At 44.2% G+C, this 27,980-nt stretch overlaps 2 protein-coding genes across 2 annotated transcripts in view; one reads left to right on the top strand and one right to left on the bottom strand.

The window, feature by feature from the left end:
- Positions 1 to 76: 76 nt before the first annotated feature.
- Positions 77 to 21,090, bottom strand: API5 (apoptosis inhibitor 5). The gene is made up of 14 exons (XM_090032964.1): positions 20,957 to 21,090; positions 19,560 to 19,721; positions 18,703 to 18,796; positions 17,447 to 17,512; positions 16,824 to 16,975; positions 16,239 to 16,445; positions 14,169 to 14,273; positions 9,701 to 9,790; positions 8,667 to 8,848; positions 8,265 to 8,358; positions 6,849 to 6,905; positions 4,922 to 4,998; positions 3,636 to 3,772; positions 77 to 2,287 (listed from the first exon to the last, which is right to left on the bottom strand). Exons 1-14 carry the CDS (start codon positions 21,023 to 21,025, stop codon positions 2,208 to 2,210), a joined length of 1,572 nt encoding a protein of 523 aa, XP_089889090.1. The 5' UTR covers positions 21,026 to 21,090; the 3' UTR covers positions 77 to 2,207.
- Positions 21,034 to 27,980, top strand: part of LOC149871688 (uncharacterized) — a 22,372-nt gene continuing 15,425 nt past the window's right edge. The window contains exons 1-2 of the mRNA XM_090032965.1: positions 21,034 to 21,287; positions 24,599 to 24,697. Of these exons, the coding sequence (XP_089889091.1) occupies positions 24,644 to 24,697 (54 nt within the window). The 5' untranslated portion in view covers positions 21,034 to 21,287; positions 24,599 to 24,643. The remainder of the gene's footprint in view (positions 21,288 to 24,598; positions 24,698 to 27,980) is intronic.

Genomic DNA, 27,980 nt, shown 5'->3' with positions numbered 1-27,980 from the left:
GAGCCATCACAAAATGGTCTTTTAAATATGAAATTGTTAGAAAGCCCTGTAATCATGAAACAACAAGGCACTCAAACAAAATTACAAAATGAATTTTATTTCAAAAGCATTAAGGGAACATTTACAGTTGAACAAGGTGGTCAACAGGTGTCTCCAGAAGAATTCACAGCCTCAGAAGTTAAGAATAAAAGGAAGGGGAAGCTAACTATTTCTGAGGCAGCAAGAACTCTGTGTAACATCGTCTCTAGTAGAGTCCCATAAAGTCAACTCACTCAACTTCAGTGAGAAGGAAACTGCTTGTATCCAATGATTAGTCTTAAACTGTGCTTGCAAATAGGCTATGAAAATCCTTTGTTAAAAAAAAAAAAAAATGTCAACTAATTACCACATATGCAATAGGCCAAATTTTCACCTGGAACATTTGTACCACCTATCCAGCACCTGTTACCAAACTGATATTTTTTTTTTCCATATGTGAAAGTTATTGTTCATATGGTTAGTTTCTTAGTGACAATCTAAATTTAGCAGCTCTCTTGAAACTGGAAATGCAAGTTCAGCACAAATGCTTTCGGAATGTCCAAAGTTTACAGTTACAGACCCAAAGTTAAGAAATTTCAGTTTACTGCTTCTTTAACCTCAATAGTTTTGCTATGCAGGCCTCTCTAAATAATTGTTTTCTTCCAGAAGATCTTGCACTAGGTTCCAGAAATGCCCATGCCATATGCTCAGATTGCAGTGATAAATATCAGCATGCTAATGAAGACACCTGTATCAGATTCATATCCTATGACTCACATATACACGCGAAACTAAATTGAAAACATCACTTTCAGGCATTTGGTTTGTCAGGGTATGGACGTAAAAATGACTGAAAAAAAAATTAAAGGGAAATCCTTCAGACTTCTAAAGCCTAAGCTATTTTATGTCAACATATCTCTGAACACTTAAAATTATTTTCCCTTCCAACTTTCCTTCTTTTTACGATCACCTAAACCGTTTCAATAGTGAATCTTTCAAGAATGACCTGAGAAAAAAGCAAAAAATTCTTCAGTGGTAAAAAAACCTAAACAAACACCACCCCGTCCCCTTCCACTGTTCTTTTAAGTTGTATTTACTGGGTGTCCGTATTTAAATAAGAATTACAAGCTATTATTAAAAACTAAATTGCATGGAATCTTTAATTCTTCACCTGAATCAAACTACATAACTGTAATTTTTCTGTGTTACCCAAAATACAATTTTATTTATATATTTTTAAAATGCAGTTGTATTGATTAAAACAAAAAAAAAAATTGTCAAGTGCCAGCCAACCCAGAAATGTTCAATGCGCAGGAAAGGCCAGCTATCTTCTCCTGTCCAGCTTCATACTATGAAGCTTAATCATTACATCAGGCTTGCCCCATTCTGGGAATATTTCTACTCATTTATTGTTTTTTCTTGTTGGTTTATTGAAATTTCATGGCATAAGTATATGCACACATTTATATTAAACATTAAAAACCCATTTTCAAAACGTCACCTTTGTGTTACAATGCACGGAGAAGAGTAAGATGTGCAAAAACAAAAACACCACATTCTCCACATCTTAAAAATAAAAGGATTGCTTCATGCTACAGGCAAAAGTTTTGCATCCATGTTGCAGACGTTATAAAACCAGCATTTATTTCAGTCAACGATTTTTATGAAAAGTAAGTAAATGCTAATTTCACAATGGTACTCTTCTCCACATATTGCAAAGTATGGTTATAGATGAGGAAAGGATTATTTCAGCTGTCAGTATTAACTGACACATCTTTGTAATCAAGCCTTTCCTGTCCGTTATTTTATACACAAACTCAATTATATAGTTTAATTATGCAATAGCTGATTTTTAGGTTAATATACAAACCATCAAGATGTAGCTTCAGATAAAACATCTACGCTGTTTTCCATTTCTGAATAAACCCTGAAGACACTTCAAAAATAAGAACTCAAAGTTGCTGACTGTAAGCATCCAAAAATACAGTTGCTGTTTCACTATGGACGAATTGTAGTCCGTTAGAAAAGTAGATCATACATACAAAGGTATAAAGAACATTTAAGTCAGTCTTTAGTGGAAGGCAGTCCTTGAAGGGATACAATAACCCAGGCAATCCTTTGATGAATGGTACGTTCACTTTTGACAGGTGCTTTCACCTGTAGTAGCCCTGGAGAATATAATGGTCTGTTCAGTAGATTCTTCCTCTACTGCGATTGCCTCGTCCTCCCCAGCCTCTCCCTCGGCCACCTCGGAAACCACCTCTTTGCTCTGAAAATAAAAGCAAATGCATTTATTCCATAGAGGTCTCCAAGTGTCTTTTGCTTTAACACTGTTTAAAAATGAAATTACATACCAAATCATACCTGTTATTGTTCTTTTAGGTACAATTATCTGGACTAACCCTCCATGAACAACACACCCACACACACACTTATACTTTGGTTCCTCCGCTGAGATGAGACTTGTTCTTAAATTAAACTGTTCATTTATGCCGTCTACTTCTTCAGCTAAATTTTAGTAGTTCTGGTTCTTTAAACATTAGGATCCCAAACCAGCAAGACACTTAAGCATGTACTTTATTTGCCTCGGTGTGAGATGGGCATGCTAGAAGGGTGGGACAGGACACAGCTGGACCTGGACAGGTTACAGAGGTGAGCGAATGAGAATAGGATGGGATTCAATACCGAAAAGTGCAGGGTACTGCACTTGGGCAGTAAAAACCTTCCAACCCTACATCTATGAATCTGTGTTATGAGCCTCACTGAAGTCAACAAGACTGTTTCTTGACTTCAGCGGGGCTAATAAGTTAAATAAGTACATGCTTAAGTGTCTTGCTGGATTGGGATCTTAATGTTTAAAGAACCAATACTACTACAACTAAGCTGAAGAGAGAGATGGCATAAATGAACACTTGCATTAAGAACAAGTCTGATCTCAGTGGAAGAACCAAAGTGTTCCTCAGGCGATCATTACGAATCCAAAGTTTGATCTCAACAATCGTCTTGTTAAAACATAAAAGTGCATTATTTTCCTGCTACTGTTTCTTCCCTCCGTAGTTTAAAGAATTAATAGTCATTATATTTCTGTCCTTGCCTCTTGATTTTAAGTGTACTCTAGTTATTTAAAACCAGATAGTTTTGAGCAAGGAACTAAACAGAAATGAAAAGACAGGCTGCTCCACTAACAGAAAGACATACTAAATTAAATGCCAAGTCTTGAACCCTAAAGGTACACTGTGTTGTGCAAAACCTGTGTTAAACATACCAACCATGGGGAGTTGACAAAGACATAATTCTTACTCTTGAAAAAGTTCTGTCATTGTCACCATGACATAAATGTTATATCTTGGCTTTTAAATAATTTAGTCACTAATTCTAAGTGATTGCAAGCTATTGATCACTACTAAAATTTACAGCATGAACTTCACAGTAGATAAGTTTATACACTTACCCAAAACTTACTACTCTACTAGTGATTAGAAATAAAAATACAATTACATGAAACGGTCATGATAGCCTAATTCTGAATCTAGAGGTGATCTTGTGAGAATTGTCCTCAATTCTCTCTTTCCCATAGGTAAATAATTGATTGTACAAAACTCTTTTGTAAAACTCACCATAAGAAAAGCTGCCCAGGTTGCTACTGTATTTCCCACTGGGAGGGTTGTATATTTGTCTTGCATCTCTTTTTGGTCCTGCTGCAGCTTTCTTCGGGGGTGAACTTGAGGTTGTATCTTCACTTGCTCTTTTTTGCCTACAAAGGAAAAAAGCAAAACCACATCTTTGGAAGACAGCACACACTCCCTTAAGTGAGACATACAAGTACAGCACGTTCAGTTTCACAGACTATTAAGTAAGAGCCAGAATGGTTAGAGTGGAAACATACGTAACATCTGAAATGTTTCCAAATGAAATGGGCTTGAAAACATTTAACAAACATATTGTTTCAGACTCCAGACAGGTGCAGCCCCTGAGCTGGAGTACTTCAAAACTGCCCCAGCTGATGCAGCAGTGTGTTCTCCAGCCAGTGGGCACAACAGGGGTGCAAATGGTCTCCCAGGCAGGTGGGGGGCAGGGAAAGTGCACAGCTGCCACTTAGCAGCTCCTGCTGCCACTCAGCTTCCACTCCTCCCCTACTCACTTCCCACCAGTGGAGAGGTATGTGGAAGTCCCCAGCAGTGCCCCAACTGCTGGGGACCGGGGGGTCCCTAGTGGTGCCCCAGCACTCTGGGTATTGGGGGGGAGGGTGGCAGGAGCAGCCAGGGTTCAGTGACCAGGTGGTGGGAAAGCAGGAAGGATGTCAGCCTGTCTTCCCAGCTCTCACCCCTGCAACACGTGGGGAGGAGGAGAGGAGGGGGTAGGGGGAAAGCAGCAGGGTGAATGGAATACTGTGAGATTCTGGATGACCCAAGGATTTTGTCTCATGCCAGAGCTATGCGCACATAACAGGAGCTGAAGCAGTTCAGCTGATTTTGGGATGTTTCAAAGGGCATATATGTTTGCCGCCGCTGGCCCTCTAAAGCATTTCAAAAGGCATCTGAAATGCTTCAACATTACATCTACAATCCTAGATGATGATACTATAAATCCTTCACAAGATAAAGTTAGGCTGCTCTCCATTGATTAAGTATTTTGCATTTTACCAGAGCAAGACTAGACATTTTACATTGCATTTCCATAACCGCAGTCATGATGGCTTCGGACCCTATCACAATGCATAATATAATCTGCCCAATAAATACAATGAACTTTTATGCAACAGAATCTTTATTTCACCTATGACTGTGTCCTTTCTGACTGCATGCTGAACACATACTAGAAAGTTACTACATGTTACAAAATGAGGATTCCACAATGCAAGTATTAGGGCAGCATATTAAGCAAGATTTCTTGCAACACTTACCCTGCATCAGCCTTCTGTACAGGTTTCCAGGACAATGTAACTGTGCTCTTATAAGAAGGCGGAATGTGGAAGAGATCCTAAAAGGAAACAAAATATGTGATATTTTATCCCATGATGAAATCCACAATGATAAAGAGCTTTTTCTAAAGATTCCTCTTAAACCAAACCATTGTTTCAGAATCCTAGAACTTCAATCTGAAAAAAAATCAGTTAGCTCATTTCATACATTCTACCAGGGAATATAAACTACAACTTCTGTTTAACACGGACCTATGAACTGACACACTAGCCTAACAATTTCACTCACAGCTGTGTGAAACTCATTACTATAAAGAGTTTCAATGATTCCTGTGCAGGCCTGCCTCTCTGCTATCCCTGCCACTCAGTTAATGGGTGGGGACACACACAACAATTGAACCATTTCCAAATATCACTGAGTGGAAACTGGTTCAGAATTATGTGAAGTGCTGTGGCTGACACCAAAGGGTTACAGCAAGCACCCAGCTCAGCATGCCTCAGTGGGAAAGCCAATCCAGGGTGTAGGGCCACAGCCCACAGAGCTCCCAGTACAGGATCCACTCCTTCCCAGTGCTGGATCCAGCATTCATAGCACCTGCCTGCCCTTTCTGATGCTCCTTATGTGATGCCCACTCCAGCCCATGCAGGGCAGCCACCCTATGCAGCATGGGTTCTGGACCAGCCAGAGCATATGCTTGATCTGATATGTAGGGGCAGGAGTATCCATGGGTCCCCCCCTATGTGTTGCTCATGCTCCAGACCAGCCAGCACAGGCATGTAGCAAGACCTGAGGGGTCTTGGGAAGTCTGTGCCCCGCCTCCCCGGTCCCTCTATCTGGCACCTAACACTTTTCTACCTTGCTTGCAATACCTTCATGGTAGCAATGATGTTTGAGAGACTGCTTTCAAACAGCCAGGCTACCACTATGCAAACCCCTTTTCCCAGCGAGGAGAGACATTTTTCTATTACTGAGCTATCCAGCCTGCCTTACAGTTTCTCCGGGGCTGCCCCCATAGGGTTCACCTGCAGCACTTTCACCAGGCACCCTGAGTGGCATCCTATGCATTCAGCCACTCATGCCTCAATTACAAACAAACAAGGAAAGATAGCAACTTATCTCTACTTGAGACTTACTCTCCTGAGCTTCTTCTACTACTGCAGCCTGGGACTGCTTCCCCACTTTAGTCAAGGAGTCCTGTTTAAATCTTCTACTTGTCTCCACCCCTTCCAGCCACCAGACCTCTGCCTAATGGAGCACAGGGATTCCACCTCTGCAAATCAGCAAGCTTACTGCCCTGCTCCTTCCCTGGTGGGCCACAGTCTCTTCAACTTTGTGACAGTCAACGTCCTACCTCACCAGAGCACTGACCTTTGCTGCCTACTGTCATGAAGCTTGCTTCCAGGTCGTCACTCACACCCCTGTCTACCTTATTGTTCCCAGGCTATGATGCTTACCGCCTTACAGCTGCTCCTGGCCCAGCCACCTGCACCAGGCTGCAGTTCTATAATGCTGCCTGGCTCTACTCCACTCCCTACTACAGCATGCCATGTGCCACTCACAGCTTGACCCAGCTATAGTGGTCACTGAGTGCAGTGCAATCCTGGACTGGCCGAAACAAGCACTGAAGGTAATGGATTCAGCTTGCAGAGAGGGGTGGTGGGCTCAGTCTGGCCTATAGGACCACCACCATGCTGTTTACCTGGACTGTGGACCATTCCTGGGCCACTCATCTGGTCCACAGGGCCAGATGAATTTGACCTGATGACAGTGTGCAGTCACCTGATAATAGCCTGATACATCTAGAAAGTTTTTAAAATACTCTCTCTGTTTCTGATCATTCCTTTTCATGGATCCCCCTGTTGCAAACTTGCTCACTACATAAATCACAAAAGAAACATTAAGGCTTACCTTGATTAAAACATTGATGTTATTGGTTATTTTCAAGGCAACCACTTTAATTTTGTTCTGCCAAAGGGAAGAAAAAACAGCAACTGAATTCCAGAAACTTCAGAGATTTGAGATTACATGAATTACTGGCATCAAACAAGAATCTTAGTGCACGTCCTAATAAATTACTGTGGTCTCACTGAGAGATCTCTCTAAGCTTTTATAACTTAGTTAGGTGTAAATTTTAAACTTTCCCCAGAGCTGTATTTCATGAATCCCACTGCTGACCACAGAATTTTAAGAACCTAAATTTTCTTAACAGTCTTTGTCCAGCACACTTCCCAAATCAAAATAGGTCACATCTATGCCAAATGGACACACACGCTATAGTGGAACAAAACTATCAGGAACTGATGAGGAAAGTTAAGCTGTAAAATGTAGCATCAGTGTATATACATAATAATGGTACATATAATAAATGCAGGACAGCTAAAACACAGCTTCCCAAATATGAAGTTGCGGCAAACTGCCCTCACCTTTTTTTTGAATGATTTTAGATTTAAAGAAAGTATTTCTGAAAATGACTGACAAGCACTGGTTAAAGATAAACGTTAGATACTGTGCCTACTTCTTCCCCTGCAGTTCTGTTAAACCAGTGGCTTTCAAACTGTATTCCACAGAATGCTGGCTCTTCGTCAATCTTCAGGATAGGGGTAGAGACCAAGAAGTGATATGTAAGGATTCTGTGACTTTAGGAAGTACTGTGCTAACCCCTCTCAGTCTTATTTGTAGCCTCCTTGCTAATCAACACTTATGGCAAATCTTCATGCCAATATGAAGGATTCCATAATAACAAAATAGGAGGTCTACTGAAATCTGTGCAAATGTACCCAGTACTCCCTGGCACTGCAATCAACCCTCAGCCCTCTCAACTTTTCCAGCTTCCTTGAACATGAGCCTGTAGTAATACATGCTACTCCTGACTTAACCACTGCAAATGACACCAAATTCAGTACTTTCATAATACCGACAACTGAATACTAGTTATGAGCTTGAGTTAAAACTTATTTCCATTTGTGGAGAAGTGAACCCAAGATCTTTACAGATAAAAGACTGGAGCTTTCATACAAACTTCCATCTAGTAGCAGCATTTCCTATGATTCTACAAACATTTGCTGTTTTCCAGATCATGAGACAACTGTCAAACTGCATCATCTTTTTCATCCTCCAAATAACTAGTTATCAACTATATGGACAGCAGTTACCTTGAATGTGGAGGCAACTTAAATTCACTTAGCAGGTTTAAATGGAATAATAGTGCCCAGTCCTGCTAATTTAGTCCACTCACCCCACCAACAAAGGCTAGCATACTATGGTTTTGAAATGGCTATTTCAGTAACCTCAATAGAAGGAGAACTGCTCCTGAGAAATACCTACCTCCTCTGTTTTTAAGGCTTCCCCTGTTTTTCCTTGGAGTGCAAGACGAAGCTGTCTAATATATACCTGCAACCCTCGGGCAAAATACTGTAGCCTAATAAAAAAAAGTGAACGTTAAGTATTTCATGAACTCCACTCGAGCAGAAGTACAAAAGTATACATCACCTTTATAAAAAAATGCAGCACAAGTGAAAGGAAAGTGATACGACTAAAAAGGGCATTTTTGGCAAATAAATACCAGAAGTGCTTTTGCAACACTGTATTATTTAATCAATACATCCGATTTATGCTTTCTGTACTCAGACTACTCAACAAAGCAAGGAGTATTAATTGTTAAAATGCTCTTACAACAAAATTCCATTACATTTGTATCTAAGTGATCATTTCTCTCTCGTACGTTACCTGATTTTAAAATCTTTCAATTTCTCTGCATTCAGCTTGGCTGTAAGGAAATCTGGAAGTTTTCGTCCAAGCTGATGAAAACTGTACAGCAGGCACTCCACATAACTGAATTGTAACTTGGGCTCTTCATTACCAGCATTTTCCCCATTCTCTGCTTCCTCTGGAGGGAGGGGCATGTACTCCTTATGGAGCAGAAATCAGAACAGATACATTAGACTGAAAGCCTGAAGAAAAGGAACTGGAGGGCAAGTATGTTTTGTACCTCTGCCAGAAGGCAAAGCCAAGAAAACTCCAATAATGGAAACAAATGCAACAAAAATAATTGTGTAGATAGTTCATAAATTTAATCTACTTATCAGTCGCCTTTGAATATAGGATCCCATGAACATCCCCCTACTCCATTTACTACTTAGGAAGTCAGTAAGCTTATTAATACAAAGATTTTCATTGCTTGACTGCCAAGGAAAACTGTTTACTCCTTTAGAGGAGTTACTACAATCTTGTGCACACACTATTTAAGCTAGAACAGACATATAACCTCGTCTACATTCATAAGTTCAACAAGTTCTCTTATTGTTGCACTAGTTTTAGAGATACAGCACTTGTTGGAACATTAGTACAAATCATTTGCTAACATTTCTTGTCATGTCATTTATTCCTGATCTAAGCCATCAAGTACCCTACCACCATTACTAGCAATGACAGAACTGTGCAGGAATTCGTGCATCCCCCTAAAACTGTCAAGCAAAGGTACAACACTAACAGTAGGTTTTAACCATGATAAGTTTTAAGAGCATTATGTGAACACAAGTCAGGATGAATTTTAATTGATGTGTATGCAGACAGTTCAGTTCATTTTACAGGGATTTGAGTGGGGCAAAGATAACTGCTCATGTCATAAACAGGAGTGTCTTCAAAACAGTCATTAACTTTACAACAGAGAAGGACCACAGATAAATGGGCAATAAGCTCCTAACGATGATTCACACTGAGGAAACATTTTTATTATATCACAACAAATAAAACTCTCTCACCAGTAATTTATCAAAGAGCTTCTTTAAGTTTGATTCTAGCTTTTCCATGTCACCACAAAATGAACTCATTTCAGCAAGCAGCTTCAGTACCTACAAATAAGAATAGTTCTTGGTAAAGCCTGCAGGTCTTTATAAGTAAAATCTTACAAATATTGACAAGTTTTAGCTTATTATTGTATTATTACAGCAATATTATTACCGCTTATTTAACAGATGGCAAAATTCAAACCCTGTAAATACAGAACAGCATTATAGACCATAATTTTGGAAAAACTAAAAAAACCCCCCAAAAACCCCAACAACTCATGCCTGCTGTGGAACTTCTTAGTTATACTTTGGCTTTTCATGGTGGAAGCTAGTAGGCAACCAATGAAAATCAACATGTGATAATGTACTTTAAATAACTGTTTTGCTGTTAATGCCTACATAAGTTAGCTTGAACCTATCTGCAGGAGACCATTGGAGATGTTCATTTAAACTTCCTTCCTCAATGCATTTAGGGCCCTCTTAAAATTTGCCTCCTTTCATAATGCCTGCTACTAAAGGACTGAAACAATGATAGTATAAAAAGGCCTCCAAGATATTCACTCCTTGGCTTGACCCAGTTCAGCCTGGCTGAGTCTATCACACTGCAAGCTCTTTGATGCATGGATTCTGTTTTGTATAGCAAGCACAAAACTGACAAGCAGGCTACTTTAAGAGACTCCTTGGAAGACTTAACATGGTGGAACAAGAGCTCCGACGGTTTCACAGAGACCATGCTATACATAGTAATCACTGTCATTACTGTTCTTAATTACAGTAAGGCTTTCAGTACCTGTATTTACTGCTAGGTGTTCTGCTTGTTGTGTAATTCCATCAGCTGCCAGCCTTTTCTCTCCTTATCTAATTAACTGGAACAGTCACAGGACAACTGACCACCCATGTGACAATACATTGCTAGAAAACTCACATTAGATTTTGTTGTTGCAGAGTGCATTCACTTCTGCCCTAGGAAGCATGCAGGAAGTCTAAACACACGCAGTCCATGTATACAACTGTGTGTGGCTCAGTAGAGGCTCAGGTTCTATTGAACAATTATTTTCTAGTAATTACAGCTGAGTGCAATGTTGAAATTCCCAATGACTACATCGTAAAGCAGTGGTCTCTAACTTTTTTAAGACAGAGATCACTTTTGGAATTTAAAAGGAACTCAAAAGCTAACCCTCACCTCCAAGCAGTTAAGTTTGTGGGGAGGGAAGAGAGGAGGAAATCGAGGCAGAGGGAAAAAAAATTATTTGGGGATGTGCCCCTGCCAGCAGGTAAGTCTGTGGGGGAAGGGGCGGGAAAGATTGAGGCCCAAGCCCTAGCCCCACTCCTTCTCTCGCTGCTGGGGCCTCGATCTGCCTCCCCTCCCCGCCCCACCTGACAGCAGTGAGGCAGGGAGCAGGGCTGGAGTGGGGCAGGCCCTGCACAGCTGGGGTGGGACAGAGCCATGAGAGGCTCATCTGCGGGACACTGGAGGGGGGCGCTACTCACCCTAGGAGGGCACAGAGAGGACACATGTCCCCCAAATTGTGAGAGACAGGCTGCTAGCCTGGCCATTTCCATCAGAGGCTTGGGCCACACTGTGGCAGCGTTGGGAGTGGGGCTACGGGGGGCTGCAGCCACCTGAAAATTCGCTATAGCCCCCACAACCCTCTCCCAGCACTGCCACTGCCTGGCCCGACCACAACGCGGCCCCAGAGCTCTGCCGGGAACAGACTGGCGCTGCCTCCCAGTCTCAGCCCACAGCAGCAGCGTCCCCAGCCACACACAGATCTGAGGCACACAGCCCCCATGCTCTTGTTTTCAAGGGGGGGGGAGGGGGAGGAGGAAGAGAGGAAAGGGCTCAGAGTGGATGTTCCCAGCAGAGGCTGAGGTTGTGCTGTGGTCAGGTTGAGTAGCGGCACTGCTGTGAGAGGGTTGGTGGGGGCTACAGTGGATTTTCAGATGGCTGCAGTCTCCTGTAGTCCTGCTCCTATCTCTGCCACCACCTGGCCCTATAGTAGTGCAGCCCCAGCCTGCCCCTCCCCACCCAATTCCAGGGGCATGTGCCCGCCTCTGTGCTGTGTACTTCCCCCCCACCACGCTCTCTGGGTGAGCCACTCATGGCTTCATCCCACCCCAGCTGTGTAGGGCCTGCCCCTGCTCCAACCCCACTCCCGCTCATCACTGTACCAGCTGTCCATGCTGCTCCACTTTGTGGGGGCACAGGACTCCCCGATCTGTGCAGTGGAGGTGGCTCCCGCTGCAGGCTGGGCTTTGTGCCCCGAGCCCTGCTGCAGCTGTCTTGGAAGAGGCCCAACACCACGTGCATTTGATTGCTGGGTGGGCAAGGGACAAAGCTCAGCCCAGAACGAGTTGCACGTGATGTTGAGCCACTCCTGGGCCAGCTAAAGCAGGGCTCAGGGCAGAAAGCCTAGCCTGCAGCAGCAGCCACTTCCACCGGGCACAGATGGCAGGGCATATGCCCCCCGGGGACTCCGTGAGGGTATACACAGTGGCGGGAGTCCCGTTCCCCCCCGATAAGCTGCCTGAGCCTGATCCTCCAACCACCCATCCGGCTGGGGCCCCCTTCACCGACCTGCTCCTGCACTCTGGCCCCCACCTCTTCCCTTACCCCTACCCCACTGACTGACCTGCTGGGCTGTGGGGGTGAGGCACGTGCATATGCAAGCATGCTCAGTCCTCCCAGCCCGGGATTGATTGCAAGAGGCTCTGGGATCTACCAGTTGATCCTGATCAACCAGTTGGTGACCACTACTGTAAAGTCTGCATGTGATGCACACAGGACTGTATTTTGACTGGGCCACACATGAACAAAGCCTGGAAATACAGCAGTAAAACCATTCCATGGCTGCCCCTATTAAGCACAGTGAAGAGAGATATTGAGAGAAACTGATGATGGAGATGGTGGGGCACTGCTACATTCCTGGGTTTGGTGCATGTGATCAAGGACTAACCAGAAAGGACGCCCCCTACAGTGTTGATAGACCTTTGGTGGAAGTGAGAGCAGACCTCTCATGGGAAATACACACATTTTAATGATCAAGGAAATATATTTCTCAGTGACAGTAATGAGGAAATGCCCTCTGTGGGCCACCAAAGCATAACATGCTTTTTGGTACCAGAGTTTGTACTAGTGATACTTTAAATCTTAGTATCAATAATAGGTCTGGCTCTGCCCAGGTCCTTATCTCTTATAGCTAGAGTAGATACCAAGGTGAGAATTAACAGTGGATTTTCTGCATCACAGTATACTCCTCTCCCTCCCTTGACACTGTGAGAAGGTGGAAGAATTTTCCCCAGGGCTTTACTGCACCTATCCCTATGAAAGTACACAGAGTGATGTTTTGACTTTCTCCTCAAGTGTCCTTACCCATGCTCAAGTTCAGCATCAAAGAACAGATGAATTTTGGTGCTGATGCCAGCACTAGGTTTCTCCTCAACCTTGGTGTCTCCAAGGTGATCTTAAGTGCTCCCAATGTACTTTAGGAAGCATTAAATAATGTTGGGTTATCCATTAATAGGATTCCTGGATTGTCCTGGAAGATGGAACTTCAGTCTCATATTTTGTGACTCACAAGATATAGATAAAGGATAAGCATATCAAGCATCTGCTCTGAATGTGCAATTCCTCTAAACAGAATAGACATCTGTCTCTCCTTTAAGAGAACTGATCCATCCTGCGAGAGACCAGGCCTGAAGGCTTCAAGTCAACCATTATATCACAGAAGAACGCTGAGTGTGCACACAATGCATAGGTGGGCCTGGATAGCATCACCAATAAATCCACTGGCGTAGGGTCTTGGCAAATAAAATGTTCTTACATAAGTGGCTCTGATAATTTGCAGGTTTTGAATTTTAGCCTGAGCTAAAGAACTAGAGGATAATTCCATCTTTCTGTTTGGAGTGGTAAAAAGAAACTGAGGGAATGGCAGAGCAGGCAACACTTTAAGCCATCATATGGAAGAACAAAGAGGAAAAGTTTTCATGAAGCCTTAAAATGGACTTTACTAGTCAAAATATATAGTATTACAAGATTAAGGTACACATGTACCTACAATAAGATCCACACCAAGCACCCGAAACTGCAGCACTGGTTAAAATGAACTGTACAGGTATTAATTATTCCCTTGCCTAATGCACCAAGGCAGCACAAAGGCACACATCAAATAAAGAAGCATTTTTTAAAAAGCTATATTTTAGGCTTTTACAGCAGCATAGTCACTACTAAATTAGTCCACCTCCTCTAGAATCCTGCCTCAAATTAGTGCCTACTGCCAAATGCTTCAGAAAAAGATCCCTATTTGTGCAAGCTATAGTAGTAGGTTGGAAGTCTTTCTTGAAGAGAGTTGGTTCCTAAAAGCTGAAAATTAAACACCATTTTGGAACAAGCCTAATTTTACAAGTAACTGAATTCGTGCATGTGTTAGACTTGACTTACCTCTAACTGGATATCCAGGCCCTCCACTGGGGTAGTGAGTGAGCTGAGGTTTGGCAGCACATGCTCACAGAAGTAAGTAACAAATCTTGTGGAATGAACATTTTTCTGTAAAATTTAATGAAGACAATGAGATTACCACACAGCTCTGATCTAAAGGGATTTTTTCTTCCTTAGCTGCCCAAGTAGAGATCTTCTGCCTACTCTATCTGGTTTTTATACTTAGTCGCTCCTCACTCCTTTCTACCCCGAAATTAAGAGCCTCTTCCAGTTAGCTAAAATTCAGTGCAAAGACAATGAATTTAAAATACAGTTTAAAATACTTCATGAGTACATTTTCTTTCCATCTATAATTGTTCCTTTTTATAGCAAATGGGCTTTAAAATGTTACAATTTGCTTTGCAGTGAACGTTAATTAATCCTTAAATTTTGTCACAGGGTACTACTATCAGACACTCAGCTTCTTTCTACTACAGGAAATGTTTTTTAATGATCTTAACCTTCACCAAGTGAAGCAGAGGGCAAGCAAAAGATCCAAAACTCAGCTGTGTCAGCTGGGAATGGACAGTGCAAGGTCAGGCCAGGGATAAGGTATCAGGCACAGCTTACAGAATACCTGAAAGATACGCACTATTTCTGTCCTCAGAGTAGTTTGGAATCTTGTAACAATCTCCAATTAATAAAAAGTATCCAAGGACTTTTATTAGAGGTTATCCCTGTTGCCTGCCCTGTGCCAGTGTTAAGATGCTATGAGAAATAGGCTAAAATTCAGGTGAAGTACCTCTTTGCAGAAGTGGTACTCTGTGTATCCATGGACAGGCAATTCATTCTACTGTTAATAATTTATGTGAATTTTTTAGCAGTAGAAAAAATGGCTCAGGAGTTTGAGTGTACATGCATTCCAACCCTGTGGTTAAAGAGCTACATAGCAGAGCTTTCTAGTCAGAGGGCACTAGAGGGCTGCTCCTTGCGTCACCCCTGCCCTTATGGGAGCCAACTGATTGATAGTCTGCCTCCTTCTCCTGCCAGGGAAGGGGACAATAGAAAGCCACAGGCAATAGGCTGTCAACAGACAACCCTGGTAGACTGCACCAACCAAATGATGAAGGAAGTAGCAGGGCTGGAGGGAAACAGACTTTGCCCCATTCACTGTGTTCAACCCTGAGGAGTGCAGGGAGCAGGAGGCAGCTATCTCAGGCTGGAGCCCTCCCAGAGTCAAGGAAGGTTTCTGTTGCAGAAGAATGCATCTAACTTCCTGTCAATCAGCTGACTGTGGGGTGGGTGGAGGGCAGAAGGATTGTCCAAGGACAAGTCCCTACAGGGCTCCTTGATAGTGCTTGCTCCTGCACAGGCTTTCAGGGAGTAGATACCAAGGTGAGAATTCTTTGAATACTGGATGACCACAACATCCAAGAGTACCGGGAGGGATGACACCTTCTAGGTGAGAAATAATTTACCCTTTCCGCAGAAGAGCCAATTATATTCCACAAGAATTCCCTTGAACGGCTGTACGCTCTTTTTGCTGGGAGAAAAGCTTTTCTCCAGGCACAAACATAAAGCCTGTCCATGAAAACTGTCTCAGCTATGTCATCTGGCCAGCCCTGTCTATGCCTTTAAGTATTGCCTTGAATGACTTTCCCTTGCAACACCAGCAAAAGGTGACAATGTTCTGCTGAACATGTTTCAGAAGCTGTTCAGGTCCTTCTGTGCTACAAATACCCCTAGATACCAATCTGGACTGTCAAGTCTCTTGGATGTAAGAGCATATGATAAAACAGGCAACAGTGATGGAAACCATCACCATTTGAGGGCTGTTCATTTTACGGATGGGAGTATTTGGAAAGATCAAGTAACTGGATGAAGTTCACAAAGGAAGACATAGCAAAGCTATATACACAACTAAGTCCTAGTCTAGTGCATCAACTAGATGCACTAAAATGTTTAAAGTATAATTGTTTTTTCTGATTCCAAATAAAACATTTCTAAAAGACTACCTATGACATTTTAATGAAGTCAGGACACTGAAGGAACCTTTGTGATGACACAATCAACAGAAAAGAAAGCAATGCATACCGAGAAGAGTGGTACTGCCTGCCGAGTGCACTGCAAAAGTCTGTCCACACAATCTGGATCAGATGGATTAAATGTTTGCTCTAGGTCAGCCTGCTCAGCCACCAGTTCCACCAGTTGCTGCCTTCCACTTACAGTCTGTAAGCTTTTTAAGCCAGACAGTATCTTCATGAACAGAACAAATTCCTCACCTGTCACATCTTCCAGAACCTTAAGATAAAAACAAAAAACAAAACAACGCTTTCCACTGGGGCCATTTGTAATATTGCATTCCCTATTTCACTTTAGCGGGCAAACAGTGTAACTATTGAAACATTCAGTTTCAGCTTCCTGCACAAAACACCCCCACTGATAAAGGCAGAGGGTGTAATATGCCTGTATACTCTTTCCAGGTTAAAATAAATACGGGGTTTCAGTGTGACAAATGGCACTGAGACTAAGGCCTTATTTCACTTGACCAGTAATTTTTTTAATCAAGTATTCTTAGCTTACTTACTGCATGGAGCTTTTAAGCAAAATCTGGAAACATTACCATTGTAAAAAGTTGATTTAACAAAATCCACCTTAGAAACAAGTTGTGACACTCACTTTCTTTGATTCAGTTAATATGAACTCCTCTACTTCCTTTGTTAGCACTTCCTCAGGCAGGGTTTTGAGTTTTGTAGAAAGGAACTTGATGGCTCGTTCTCTCACAATATCCTCTCCCTGAAGAATCTGACTAAATAAGCCTCCCAATGTCCCTGAAACAGAAACACAGCTCAGTTAATGTAAACTATCCCACAATGCTGTATAAAACAAATCTGGTTTCATAAATTTTCTTTCCAGAGAAAAACTCCTAAAAAAAAAAAATTCTAAAATTTATTTTAACATTACTATTTAAAAAAAAAAAAAAGTCAGCATACAGCTGTACAGCTATTATTTTGGAAAAGGATAATGCTTTCATATGTTTGCCTAGAACATAACACTTTTTGGGTGCTACTGTTAAACAAAAGTGTAACAGATGTGTAGTTATATATGTACCAAAGAGCTTAAATGCATCTTCAACATGAAAGAGCAAGATGTGACATCTACTGTCCTACAGCAGATCCAAGTTAAATTCACGTACCTACCACGGACTGGAAGGCACTTGGATTTTCAGGGCTGAAAGTGTCATGTACATGCATCTGTAGGCACCCCAGTTAAAACAATAAACATGTTGTTTTGTCCTTTACCTTTAGCATCCATCTTAAATATACTCAGCAGAGCGTTGTTCACCAAGTTGAATTCTGCAGAATCATCTGGGGGGAGAAAAAACACAGTCATGCCTATCTCTGAAGAGCTCAAATGCAGAAAGGAATGAACAACTAAAAGGAAAATACTTTAGTTTCAAGAGGAGCATTTTCTGTGTTTTATACCTAACAAAAACAAACAAACAAACAACAAATCATTACCGGCATTAAATCTTTAAATTGTGTATTTGCCAAATAAACAGAAAACTGCCATGATAGTCAAAAACAAAATAAAGCTTTACAATCAATAAACTTTTAAAAAAAGGAAATATTTAATATTTCACTTTAAGTGACTAAACCAATAATAACCGAAGTAAAAACAACTGATAAATCAATGTAAAACCAATTATAGATTTATTTTAGAACTTTGAAATCTTCCACTCTCAGACATGAAGGGCATTTTGTGCCTGAAAGCTTGTCTAATATCCCTCCCAACTATACAGCTGGTTCAATAAAAGGTCTCGTGCTAAAGAAGCCTTACTGCTTGCTTATTTTCTAGATTATCATGGCAACAACACCCCATTTTATACTACATTCATTTTAACTTGTATCAAAAGAGAATTTTATTAAAATCATTATTAAAATAGAAGTATTTTTGAGATGCATTTCTAATTACTGTGCATTTAAACATTAATTCAGAGTATTCAGTAAACAATCGGCACAATAGTACATATAAAACTGAATTAAGTTTAATATTTTAAATTATTGTGTACTGACAATTTTGCAAATGCCTTCAGGATTAATGAAATAATAATTAAAGGTCATGCTCAGGAACACTTGATTTTCGAGGGACTCTGGACACTAGTATGTGAAACTTCATTGTCTCCTGATCTGAGGGGAAGATATTCCAGTGCCCAGGAGGAAGGGAAAAAAAAACAAACCCCACCACAACAAAAAATGCTTCCAGTCAAGATAGGGAAAAAATACCTAAAGAACCATAAATCACTTTGCATTAAGTTAGGACAGCTGGCCTCTTCCTAGCCAAAGCAGGGGTTAGCATATTCTGCCAATATGACAAGCAAATATTGGGAGAAAAGAATTAAAGCAAAAGTAGGACAGAAAAGCAACGATAGTTAATTGTCCTGAAAACTGAACAGCTTAGTTAAAAAATAACTGCTTTATAACTAGCCACAATATATATGCTCTCTCAGAAGTGCAGGCTAAAAAGAAACAGACAGGTAAATTACTATATAGTGTACCTGACTGAAGAAGCTGGGTCAGTATGTCTGCTACCCTTGGAAGATTATCTCCAGTGGCAAATTGAGGCAGTTCCTTTATTGCTTGGCGCCGTATCTGTCAAAAAGAAATACTGTCACCATCTGAAGAAAGCAAGCAAAATGTTCTCATGCTATTACAGTAGATTCAGGTTGTGACTCTAAGTGCAGAAGAAAAAACAAAGTAGCAGCTCTTCAGAAGGAAAACATTCATATTTAATTATTTTGTGCTTCTAGATCCATATCCTAAAAACTTTGTCCCAACTTTTAGTTAGACAACTGGAACCAGAACTGCTTAAGATTTCTGAGGGTCAGTACCTTAATTTCTTGTGGCTTTATGTTTCCCATGTGTAAATAAAAACCCTATTTCTTTACCTCCCAAATGTTAGGCTTCATGCCCATAAAGTGCTTTGTCATAAAAAATATATTATGTATGCACAATAAATATTTATTTTGGTCTCTGGCTAGAGAACCTCCCCTTTTATTAAAAAGGATGAGCAAAAAGACAATGAGGAAGATTTATGTGGTGAGAGAAGAGGACAAATGAAATGAACAAGCTTCAGGTTTGATGCTAACATAAGCATTTTCATGTTGCAAGTGACATTTATCTACCTAGTTATAGGTATCTATATCATTCAAAGTGACCAGAACCACTTGGATTAAATAAAAAAAAGCACTTAAGTGAATCTGATTACGTTATATAACAGAAAGGAGTTTTGAAATATCTAAATATTAAAAAAGCATTTTTGAAAGAAAATTTATATACATAAAGGGATATTAAGAAAACAGAGCATCAATGACTTGTAGCAACTTGCTACAAACTGTCTACCGCTTGTCCTTACAGAAACATCTTCATCCTCACAGAGGTCCAGCTGGGCATTGATAGCTGAATCTGCCAGCTCAGGGAAATGCTTGAAGAATTTAGGAATAAACTGAGCTGCTAGTCGCTTCTCCTTGGCTCCTCCCTTCACACCATCCAAGATCACCTGGTAAGCATCTTTATGCTGGAAGAAAAGACAGCAGAGAGCATGTTGGGTTTTTTCTCTGGTACAAAAAAAAAAAAGACATTTTACCTTCAGCTGCTTTCTATCCATCAATACAGCAGCATCCTATTTGTAAAAAAATATTAATAATTTAGTTAGTCATCAGCAACAAAATACTATAAACTATTGACTGTTAAAGAAAAAGCTACATTCAAAACTTTGGTTTGCATTTTGGACAATGACGACTGACATTAAAGCATCCTAATTCTATTGACTTGGGTAAAAGAACATTATAACCAACATGAGCAATGAATCACCTTCAGCTGAATAATGCTAACCACTTTATTTTACAACTGAATCCCACAGACACATCTACATGAACAGACCTTGACACACATGTGATGTACCAGGTTGATGGGGCTGCGTATTATTGCAAGACCACGATTAACATCAAAGAAGTTGAGGAGGGAAGCGAGGACATAATTTGTACCAACAAGATGAAAAGAAAACCAAACTAACTGGTTTCTCTCAGAAATTTGACATTCAGTTGCTGATCCTCTCTCGCCCAGGTGTCACTTTAAGCATATTCATTTAAAAAGTCAAATTCTACTCCCAAGTTCTCTCTCAGCTCCCTAAGAATGGCTGCCAACTGGAGCTAGGTGAAGGCTCCCTCCGATTCCCAATTCACCACCTGAAAAGAGTATTTCTAAGATGCGTACTCCTTGCTTGAACGTTATGTGATCCCCATGCACTTTAAAATAAATTGCTTTGGAGGCCTTCTCACTCACTAGTAACCCCCTGGCATGGCAGCACACTTCTTGCACCCTGTCAGCTTGGACCAGCATCGTTTTTGTCCCTATGTTAACTTGGAGCAGCAACTCTCGACCTTCTGAGACCCCCTGAAAGCACCACCTCTTCGTTTTCGCTCTTGTGCAGCCTACGGGGAAAATAACTGACCGGCTGTTCTCTCTCGGGCAAAGACCTGAGACAGACCCCTGACGCAAAGCCCCTGGGGGCCACTTCAGCGCCCGCCCCCCGGGGGTTTCTCGGGATGGCGACGCGGGAGCCGAGCCCAGGCCCGGGCTCTGCGGGAGGCCACGGCCACCTGGCTCCGTCCCTGGGCCCCGACGCCTGGAAGGAGCTGCGCGGGGAGGGCCCCCCCGGCCCGACAAAGGCCGCCCCACGGGGCAGGGCAGGACCGCTAAGGCCGGGGCCGCAACGGAGAGCGTGGGCTGCGGGCCGCGGCTGGGCCCCACCTGGCCGGCGGTCTCGGTGGCGTCGGCGAGGATCCCATAGTTGCGGTACAGCTCCTCCACGGTGGGCATGGTGCGGGGAGGGCGGCGCCGGCGGCCGGGAACAGGACCCAGGCCACTGCCGCTGCTCGGGCCTCTCTTCGCACTGCGCCGCCGAGCAGGCAGAGAGCGTCCGCGCCGCCACAGCGCCCCCTGCCGGCGCGGCGGCCTCCTCCGCTCCGCCCTGCCTCCGGCTTACGTGCCGAGTGCCGTTCTGCCAGATGGCGCATGCGCAGGAGAACGAGGGAGTCTGGCGCAGCTGTCTTCTCCCCCCACCTCCACCGCCGCAGGGAAGGTAAAGGCGTGTTTTTCCTCCTTTCACTCGCCACGGCGGGGAGGATCAGTTTGACAGCGAATGCACAAGAGTGCCCCCCTCCTTTTTTTTTCCCTTCTTTGTTTTTGGGGAATGTTTGTTTTGGGAAGGATGTTTGTTTTTGTGGGGGGTTTTTCTTCTTTTTTTACCACTCCTCCCCCCCGCCTCAGCAGGAGGCTAAGGCGGGTTAGTGACACAGCGCATGCGCAAGATTCACCCTCTTCCCTTCCTTCCCGACGGCGGGAGGCTGAAGCTGGTCACTCGGCACGTAAGCCGGAGGGTGTGGGCGCTCGGCCCCGCCCCGTCCCGCCCCCTGCGGGCAGGGGCTTGTGGCTTCCACGTGGAATCAGAGCGGGTTCGCCGGGTAGCTCCAGACGTGACGTCAGGAGGGCTCCCGCCCCGCCCTCTTCCCTGTAACTTGCAGCCGCCAGGCAGCTCTGGTCAGGGCATTAACTGTAAGGCACTGGTGAGCGCTGTGATATCCGGGCTGGGCGGAAGGGCCCAGCTAAGGTTGCAGGGGGTGTTGAGAAGGGAGCATCATCAGACACCACCAAGCCCTTGGGCGGATTGCCTGAGTGAGTGCAGTTTCAAGCTTGGGCTGGAAGGAGGGTCTGGGCTGGCCTGGGTGCTGTGGTCTATATAAAGAAACCTCTGTTACACACTAGTTAAAGGGGTTCTTGATTTGGGGAACTAAACCCACAAACACAACAGTATTTGCACCTTGCAGCTGGGCCCCTGGAGATGCTCTTGGGCAGTTGCCACCTGCAGCTTTAATATTAGCAAAGGTGACTGATTGCTACCTAACTGGCTACGTAATTAGACTGAGCCAGTAGTGCCCAAACTCTGGCCTGCGGGCCAGAACCATGTAATCCATGTCAGTCCAACAGCACATGCGCTGGAGGGTCCCCTGTGGGATCCATGCCCCACCGTGGGTTTCGTAGATTTCTAGGGTTGGAAGAGACCTTGTAGATCATCAAGTCCAACCCTCTGCTCTAGGCAGGAAAGAGTGCTGGGTTTAAAGAACCTCAGCTAGGTGCCTGTCTTATCTTTTCTTGAACATCTCCAAGATAGGGGAAAGCACCACCTCGCTTGGAAGCCCATTCCATATTTTGGTAACCCGCACTGTAAAGAATTTCTTCCTGATAGCCAAGCTAAATCTACTCTCCTCTAGTTTGTGGCCTTATTTCTAGTAACCCTGAGGTGTGTGTGTGTCTGAGGCCTGACAACGAAGGCTAAGCTTGGTCCGGCAGTAGGCTGGGAGCATTGTGTCACCCGGATGCCATCTGCGAGGCTTGGGCTGCAGTGTAGAGGAGGAACAGAGCCTCAGATAGTGCCCTTGGCATCAGGGCAAGAATGGGCAGCCTCCCACCTTACTAAGAGCCAATTAAGAGACAACAAGTCATGGCAGGAAAGGAGGCAGGCAGCTGGCCCAGAAAAAGGTGGGCGGGCCAACGGCGGACCAGCCCCGAGAGCTCCCTGTTACAGTTGATGCCAGGGGGCGCTATCTGCGGCTCTGTTTGTTCCCTACACTGTAGCCCAAGCTTCGCAGATGGCATCCACGTGACACAATGCTCCCAGCCTACCGCCGGACCAAGCTTAGCTCTCGTCAGGCCTGATATATACACATTCATACCGCTCTCCTCTCACTAAGGCCTCTCACACTCCATCCCCTCTCACAGGGTCTCTTTCACGCATTGACAACTTGTACTGCCTTGCTCCCTGTTGGAGCGGGCCCCTTCAGCCATAGGCTTTACCTAGCGCACACCTTGGGTGGCAGATGTACCATCTTTTGGGCCTCTCCTGCAACCCTCACTGGGGTAGTGGCCAGCAAGTTACCTGACCAGGTCCAAGCTTGCCCTGGCTCCTCCCAGGGAAACTCTGTACACACTCACATATACATACTGGGCTCCCAGCCCACCTGTTTCTCCCTCACTGGGGCTCCTCATCTCTGTCCCCGTCACTGGGGCCACAGGGCTTCCCTCCCCAGTAAGGGCTCAGGTGGCTATAGCCATATCTATGTCTATAGCCATCTGTGTCTTATACTGCCTTTGGGCTCAGGTGGCTGTAGCCGTGCCTGGCCCCCTTGTATTCACAGTGCTGTGAGGGCTAGGGGTTAAGGTATCCTGACCTACCTTTCGTCCGGGTGGTAACTGAGTTGGTATTTCCTGGAGGCTCCTACGCCACTGGGAGCCCCACCAGGCCACCCACTCTCAGTAGGGTGCAGTTTAGGTCATACCCAGGACCAGGAGCCTCCAAACCATCCCCTTAAGCTCCTGACCGTACTTCCAAGATGTTTTGTACAGCCTTCAGCCAGGCACTGCTTCTGGCTCCCCTGCCAGCAGCTCACTGCTCTCTTTATATAGGTGGCCAGAGTTCTAAAATGGCTGCCATAATCTAGTACCTGCTGGCTGTTTGGCTCAGCCCTTAAAGTGGCAGGCACCAACAGTGCCCTGCCACAGTCACTATCACCTAGGTGACCTTGTACCTGTAGATCCCCCATCAAGTCCTCCCCTGTGGCCAGCGTCAAATCAAGTATGGTATTTCCCCTAGTGGGACTACATACCTCCTGTGTTAGGTGCAGGTCCTATCTGCAGGTTAGGAACCTATGTGAACGGGCTGTCCAACTGCTCCTCCCAGCAGATGTCAGGGTAATTTAGGTCACCCATAACCACTAGGTCCTTTAAGCGTACTGCTTTTGAGAGCTGTTTTGAGAATTCTAGGTCCAACGCTTCCTCTTGGTGTGGGGGTCTGTAGTAGACCCCCACTACAAGTCCCTTTCACCCCTACCCCCTTGTAATCTGACCCATAGGACTTCAAGCTGTCCTTCTTCTGTCCCTATCTTTATTACAGAAGATGTATAATGTTCCCTAACGTATACAGCAACATCCCCCCACTTTTTTCCCCATCAATCTATCTTTCCTGTATAGCCTGTAGCCCTCAATGCCCACTGCCCAGTAGCGGGAAGGGTCCCCATCAGGTTTCTTTTAGTCCAACTAGGTTGAAATTTTTGTCTGCAAGCAGGAGTGCAAATTTCTCCTGCTTGTTACCCATGCTTCTAGTATTAGTATAGAGACACCTAAGCCCCCCAGTAGGTGCCCTTAGTACTCCCCTATCCTGTTTCTTAGTGGGCCCCTTAGTACTTACTGGGTCAGTTCTAGTGTGCGGTTCATTCGTGGCTTGTCTGCCCTGATCTTGTCCTGGCTTCAACATCCCCATCCCCCAATGAAGCTAGTTTAACATTCTGTGTAGGAAGTCTGCCAACCTGTAAGATAACAGACTCTTATTTTTTGGAGAGAGATGTAGACTGTCACATCCCAGCAGGGTCCCATCCTGGAAGTATGGATCATCATCTAGAAAGCCGAACTCTGCATGGTGGCACCAACTCCGAAGCCGTGAGTTGACCTCCCCAATGAAGTTGCTGTGGTGCTGGCTGTGACCACTGACCAGGAGGACCAATGAGAAGACTATTTGTGCCTCATAACCTCTAAGCCTGTCTCCCAGAGCTGTGTGGGGTCTGTAAATTTACATAGCCTGCAGGATTTCCTCCCCCCGCCCGCTGTGGGTCTGGAAATTTGCTGGTGGGGGAACAAGAGCAGCATTAATTGTCATTCCCTGCAGTCAAATTTCTGGCCCCCTGGGGAGCCCTGCAGGTGAGATAATGTGGCCCTGCATGCTAGAATATGTTGGGGCAGGGTTGGGCTGACATGGCTGTATTTGGCACTCAGGGGTTGTGTTGATGTATTAGATCACGGGGTTGGTCTACTGACCAGATCCCACATGGTTCTTAACCTCTTTAGACTTAAGATACCCCTGGATAGACTAGAGACCCCTCCCTTCCGCCTTGGAAAATGCCACCTCTTAGCATTAACTCTTTTTTTGCCTACCAGAAAATTAATAGAGCTGTTTTCTCTACGGCAAATAACTCAAAAAGACTACAACTCTAGAACTCAATTTGAAACCTCTGGGTTTATCTTGTGAACTATGATGCACATCTCCTCCTGGCTGCACCAAAGCTGCTTGATGGACTATCCCAGAGTTGCACCGTTACCACTGTACAGAACAAAGATGCCTAAGCAAAGGGAGAGAGGGAAATGGAAAGAATTTAGGGAGAGAACAGAGGAACAGTTCACAGTTCCCAAACAAAACACTATAATAGAAAGGGAGGCATTAGAAAGGAAAGAGTGAATAATAATAAACACTAAAGATAAAAAAGAATGACAGCAAAGAGATACTTAAAATTTAGAACAAAAATTCACCAAGCTGTGTAGTAAAAGAAGTAGGAATAAAGAACAAAACAGGGAAAATAAAGGCAGGGCTGGGAAAGTCAAAGAAGACAAAACATATATATTGTTAAAATGATTAAGTAAAAATGGACTGAAATTTAAAAAGACAATAGAAATGGTTTGTGCATGTGATATTAAATTGAGCAACATTTTTTCAAGGCTTGAACAACTTGAACAAAACTGCCTCCGAAGAAATCCGATGCATGCCCACTCAGACAGATTTGCAACTGAGTAATGCAGGGAAATTGTGGAATTGTTCTATGGACCATTCAAGAGTTGATGGTTCATCTACTTGCTCCTAGATAAGTCTGTGGCTTCATATTGTGAAGTCCACATCAGATCTAGCACATATTGCATACCAAGCATGCCTGTTGTATGATGGGCTTCTTAATACTCATGTCTCAAATGAATATGCAAAGACACACAAACTATATATAAGGCTTTTCTTTGTTTTATTAGTAACAGTGTACATTAGAAAAACTAACTATTTGAAAAAGAAATAAATAATGTTACGACTGATTATAGCACTCATGCTTTCAAGCTTAGTTTACTTTCCATCTTTGATGCTATTTCTTTTCTCTGCTTGTCTCTGCAGCTGGTGAAAGTAGTCTGGCCAGTTTCACATCTTCTTTCTAGTCATTCACTTTCTGATTCTTAGGCAACTAGGACCTTAGACAAGGCCTATGTAGACAGACAGGTTATTAAATGAAGAGACACTAAAGATGAAAGATGAGAGAGTCAATCAGATTTCCTAGCAGAAAATCTTCTACCTAAGCTAGTCACCAGATAGGGTGTCTGTAGAGGGACTCAAGCTGAGTGGCTACACTGGAATGGGCCCGTGTGCCATATGCTTAGTGGACGTCTCACTCTCTTATTCTAAAATCTTGCCTGCCTCTACTTGGTATAACCATGAGAAGGGTATTAGGAGGTGGTATCTGATCAGAGAGGGAGATAGCTGAGACTGGTGTGGGTCACAATGTCTACAGATCTTCTGTGGGGCTCCTCCTCCCTGGCACCCCACCCCTTTCTACTCAGGTGTTCCTGTTGAAGCTTGATGCGGTCATGTGGCTATACTGGGTGTCTGGCCTTGTTGTTCAGACTGAGATATCCATAATGGAAAGAAAACTGTGTTTTCCAGAGTCAGAACCTTCTGGGCCCTGCTGCAATTCTGAGTCAGGGATGCATGGCCCACATAAGGAAATAAATAATCTAACTTAAATAGCAATGTCCAGGCCTGCTTCAGGCCTTTCCTTGGCCCAGCAGTGTGTCTTGGCTGCCTTCTCTCAGGCAGTTTCATAGTTTCATAGTAGCTAGAGTCGGAAGGGACCTAGGTAGATCATCTAGTCCGACCCCCTGCCTTGGCAGGAAAGAGCACCGGGGTCAGATGACCCCGGCAAGGTGCTCATCTAACTTCCTTTTAAAAATCCCCAGGCTAGGAGCCTGCACCACTTCCCCTGGAAGCTGGTTCCAGGCCCTAGCCGCCCTGACTGTGAAGTAGCGCCTCCTAATATCCAATCTAAACTTACCCTCCGCCAGCTTGTGACCGTTATTCCTGGTCACTCCTGGCAGCGCACGGGGGAACAGGGACTCCCCCAATACCTGCTGATCCCCCCTGACCAGTTTGTAGCAGGCCACAAGGTCCCCCCTTAACCTTCTCTTGTGGAGGCTAAACAGGTTCAGGTCCCGTAGCCTCTCCTCATAAGGCCTGCCCTGCTGACCCCTGATCATACGAGTGGCCCTCCTCTGGACTCTCTCCATATCGTCCACGTCCCTCTTGAAGTGTGGCGCCCAGAACTGGACGCAGTACTCCAGCTGCGGCCTGACCAGTGCCGCATAGAGGGGGAGGATCACCTCCCTGGACCTGCTTGAGATGCATCTGTGGATGCATGACAGGGTACGGTTGGCCTTCTTGACTGCCTCCCCACACTGCCGGCCCATGTTCATCGTGGAGTCAATGACGACTCCAAGATCCTTTTCCGTCTCCGTGCTGGCAAGAGGGGAGTTCCCCAACCTGTAAGTGTGGTGCCGGTTCTTCCTCCCCATGTGCAACACCTTGCACTTATCAGTGTTAAACCCCATCCTATTCTCATCCGCCCACTGTTGCAACCTGTCAAGGTCAGCTTGTAGCCTATTGCACCCTTCTAGTGCACCCACATCCCCCCACATCTTAGTGTCATCAGCAAACTTGAACAGGGTGCTTTCTACCCCCTCATCCAAGTCACTGATGAAGATGTTGAACAGTGCGGGCCCGAGGACCGAGCTCTGCGGAACCCCACTGCCCACGTCCTTCCAGGTCGAGAAGAACCCATCCACTACCACCCTCTGGGTGCGGCCCTCCAACCAGTTGGCGACCCATTTGACTGTGTGGGCATCGACACCACAGTCTCCCAGC

This window comes from Crocodylus siamensis, chromosome 2, assembly GCF_052110815.1.
Source record: "Crocodylus siamensis isolate JL-2025a chromosome 2, ASM5211081v1, whole genome shotgun sequence".
In the NCBI taxonomy this organism is placed as follows: Eukaryota; Metazoa; Chordata; order Crocodylia; family Crocodylidae; genus Crocodylus; species Crocodylus siamensis.
The sequence above is the reverse complement of the archived record's forward strand: the minus strand, read 5'-3'. Positions and strand labels throughout refer to the sequence as shown.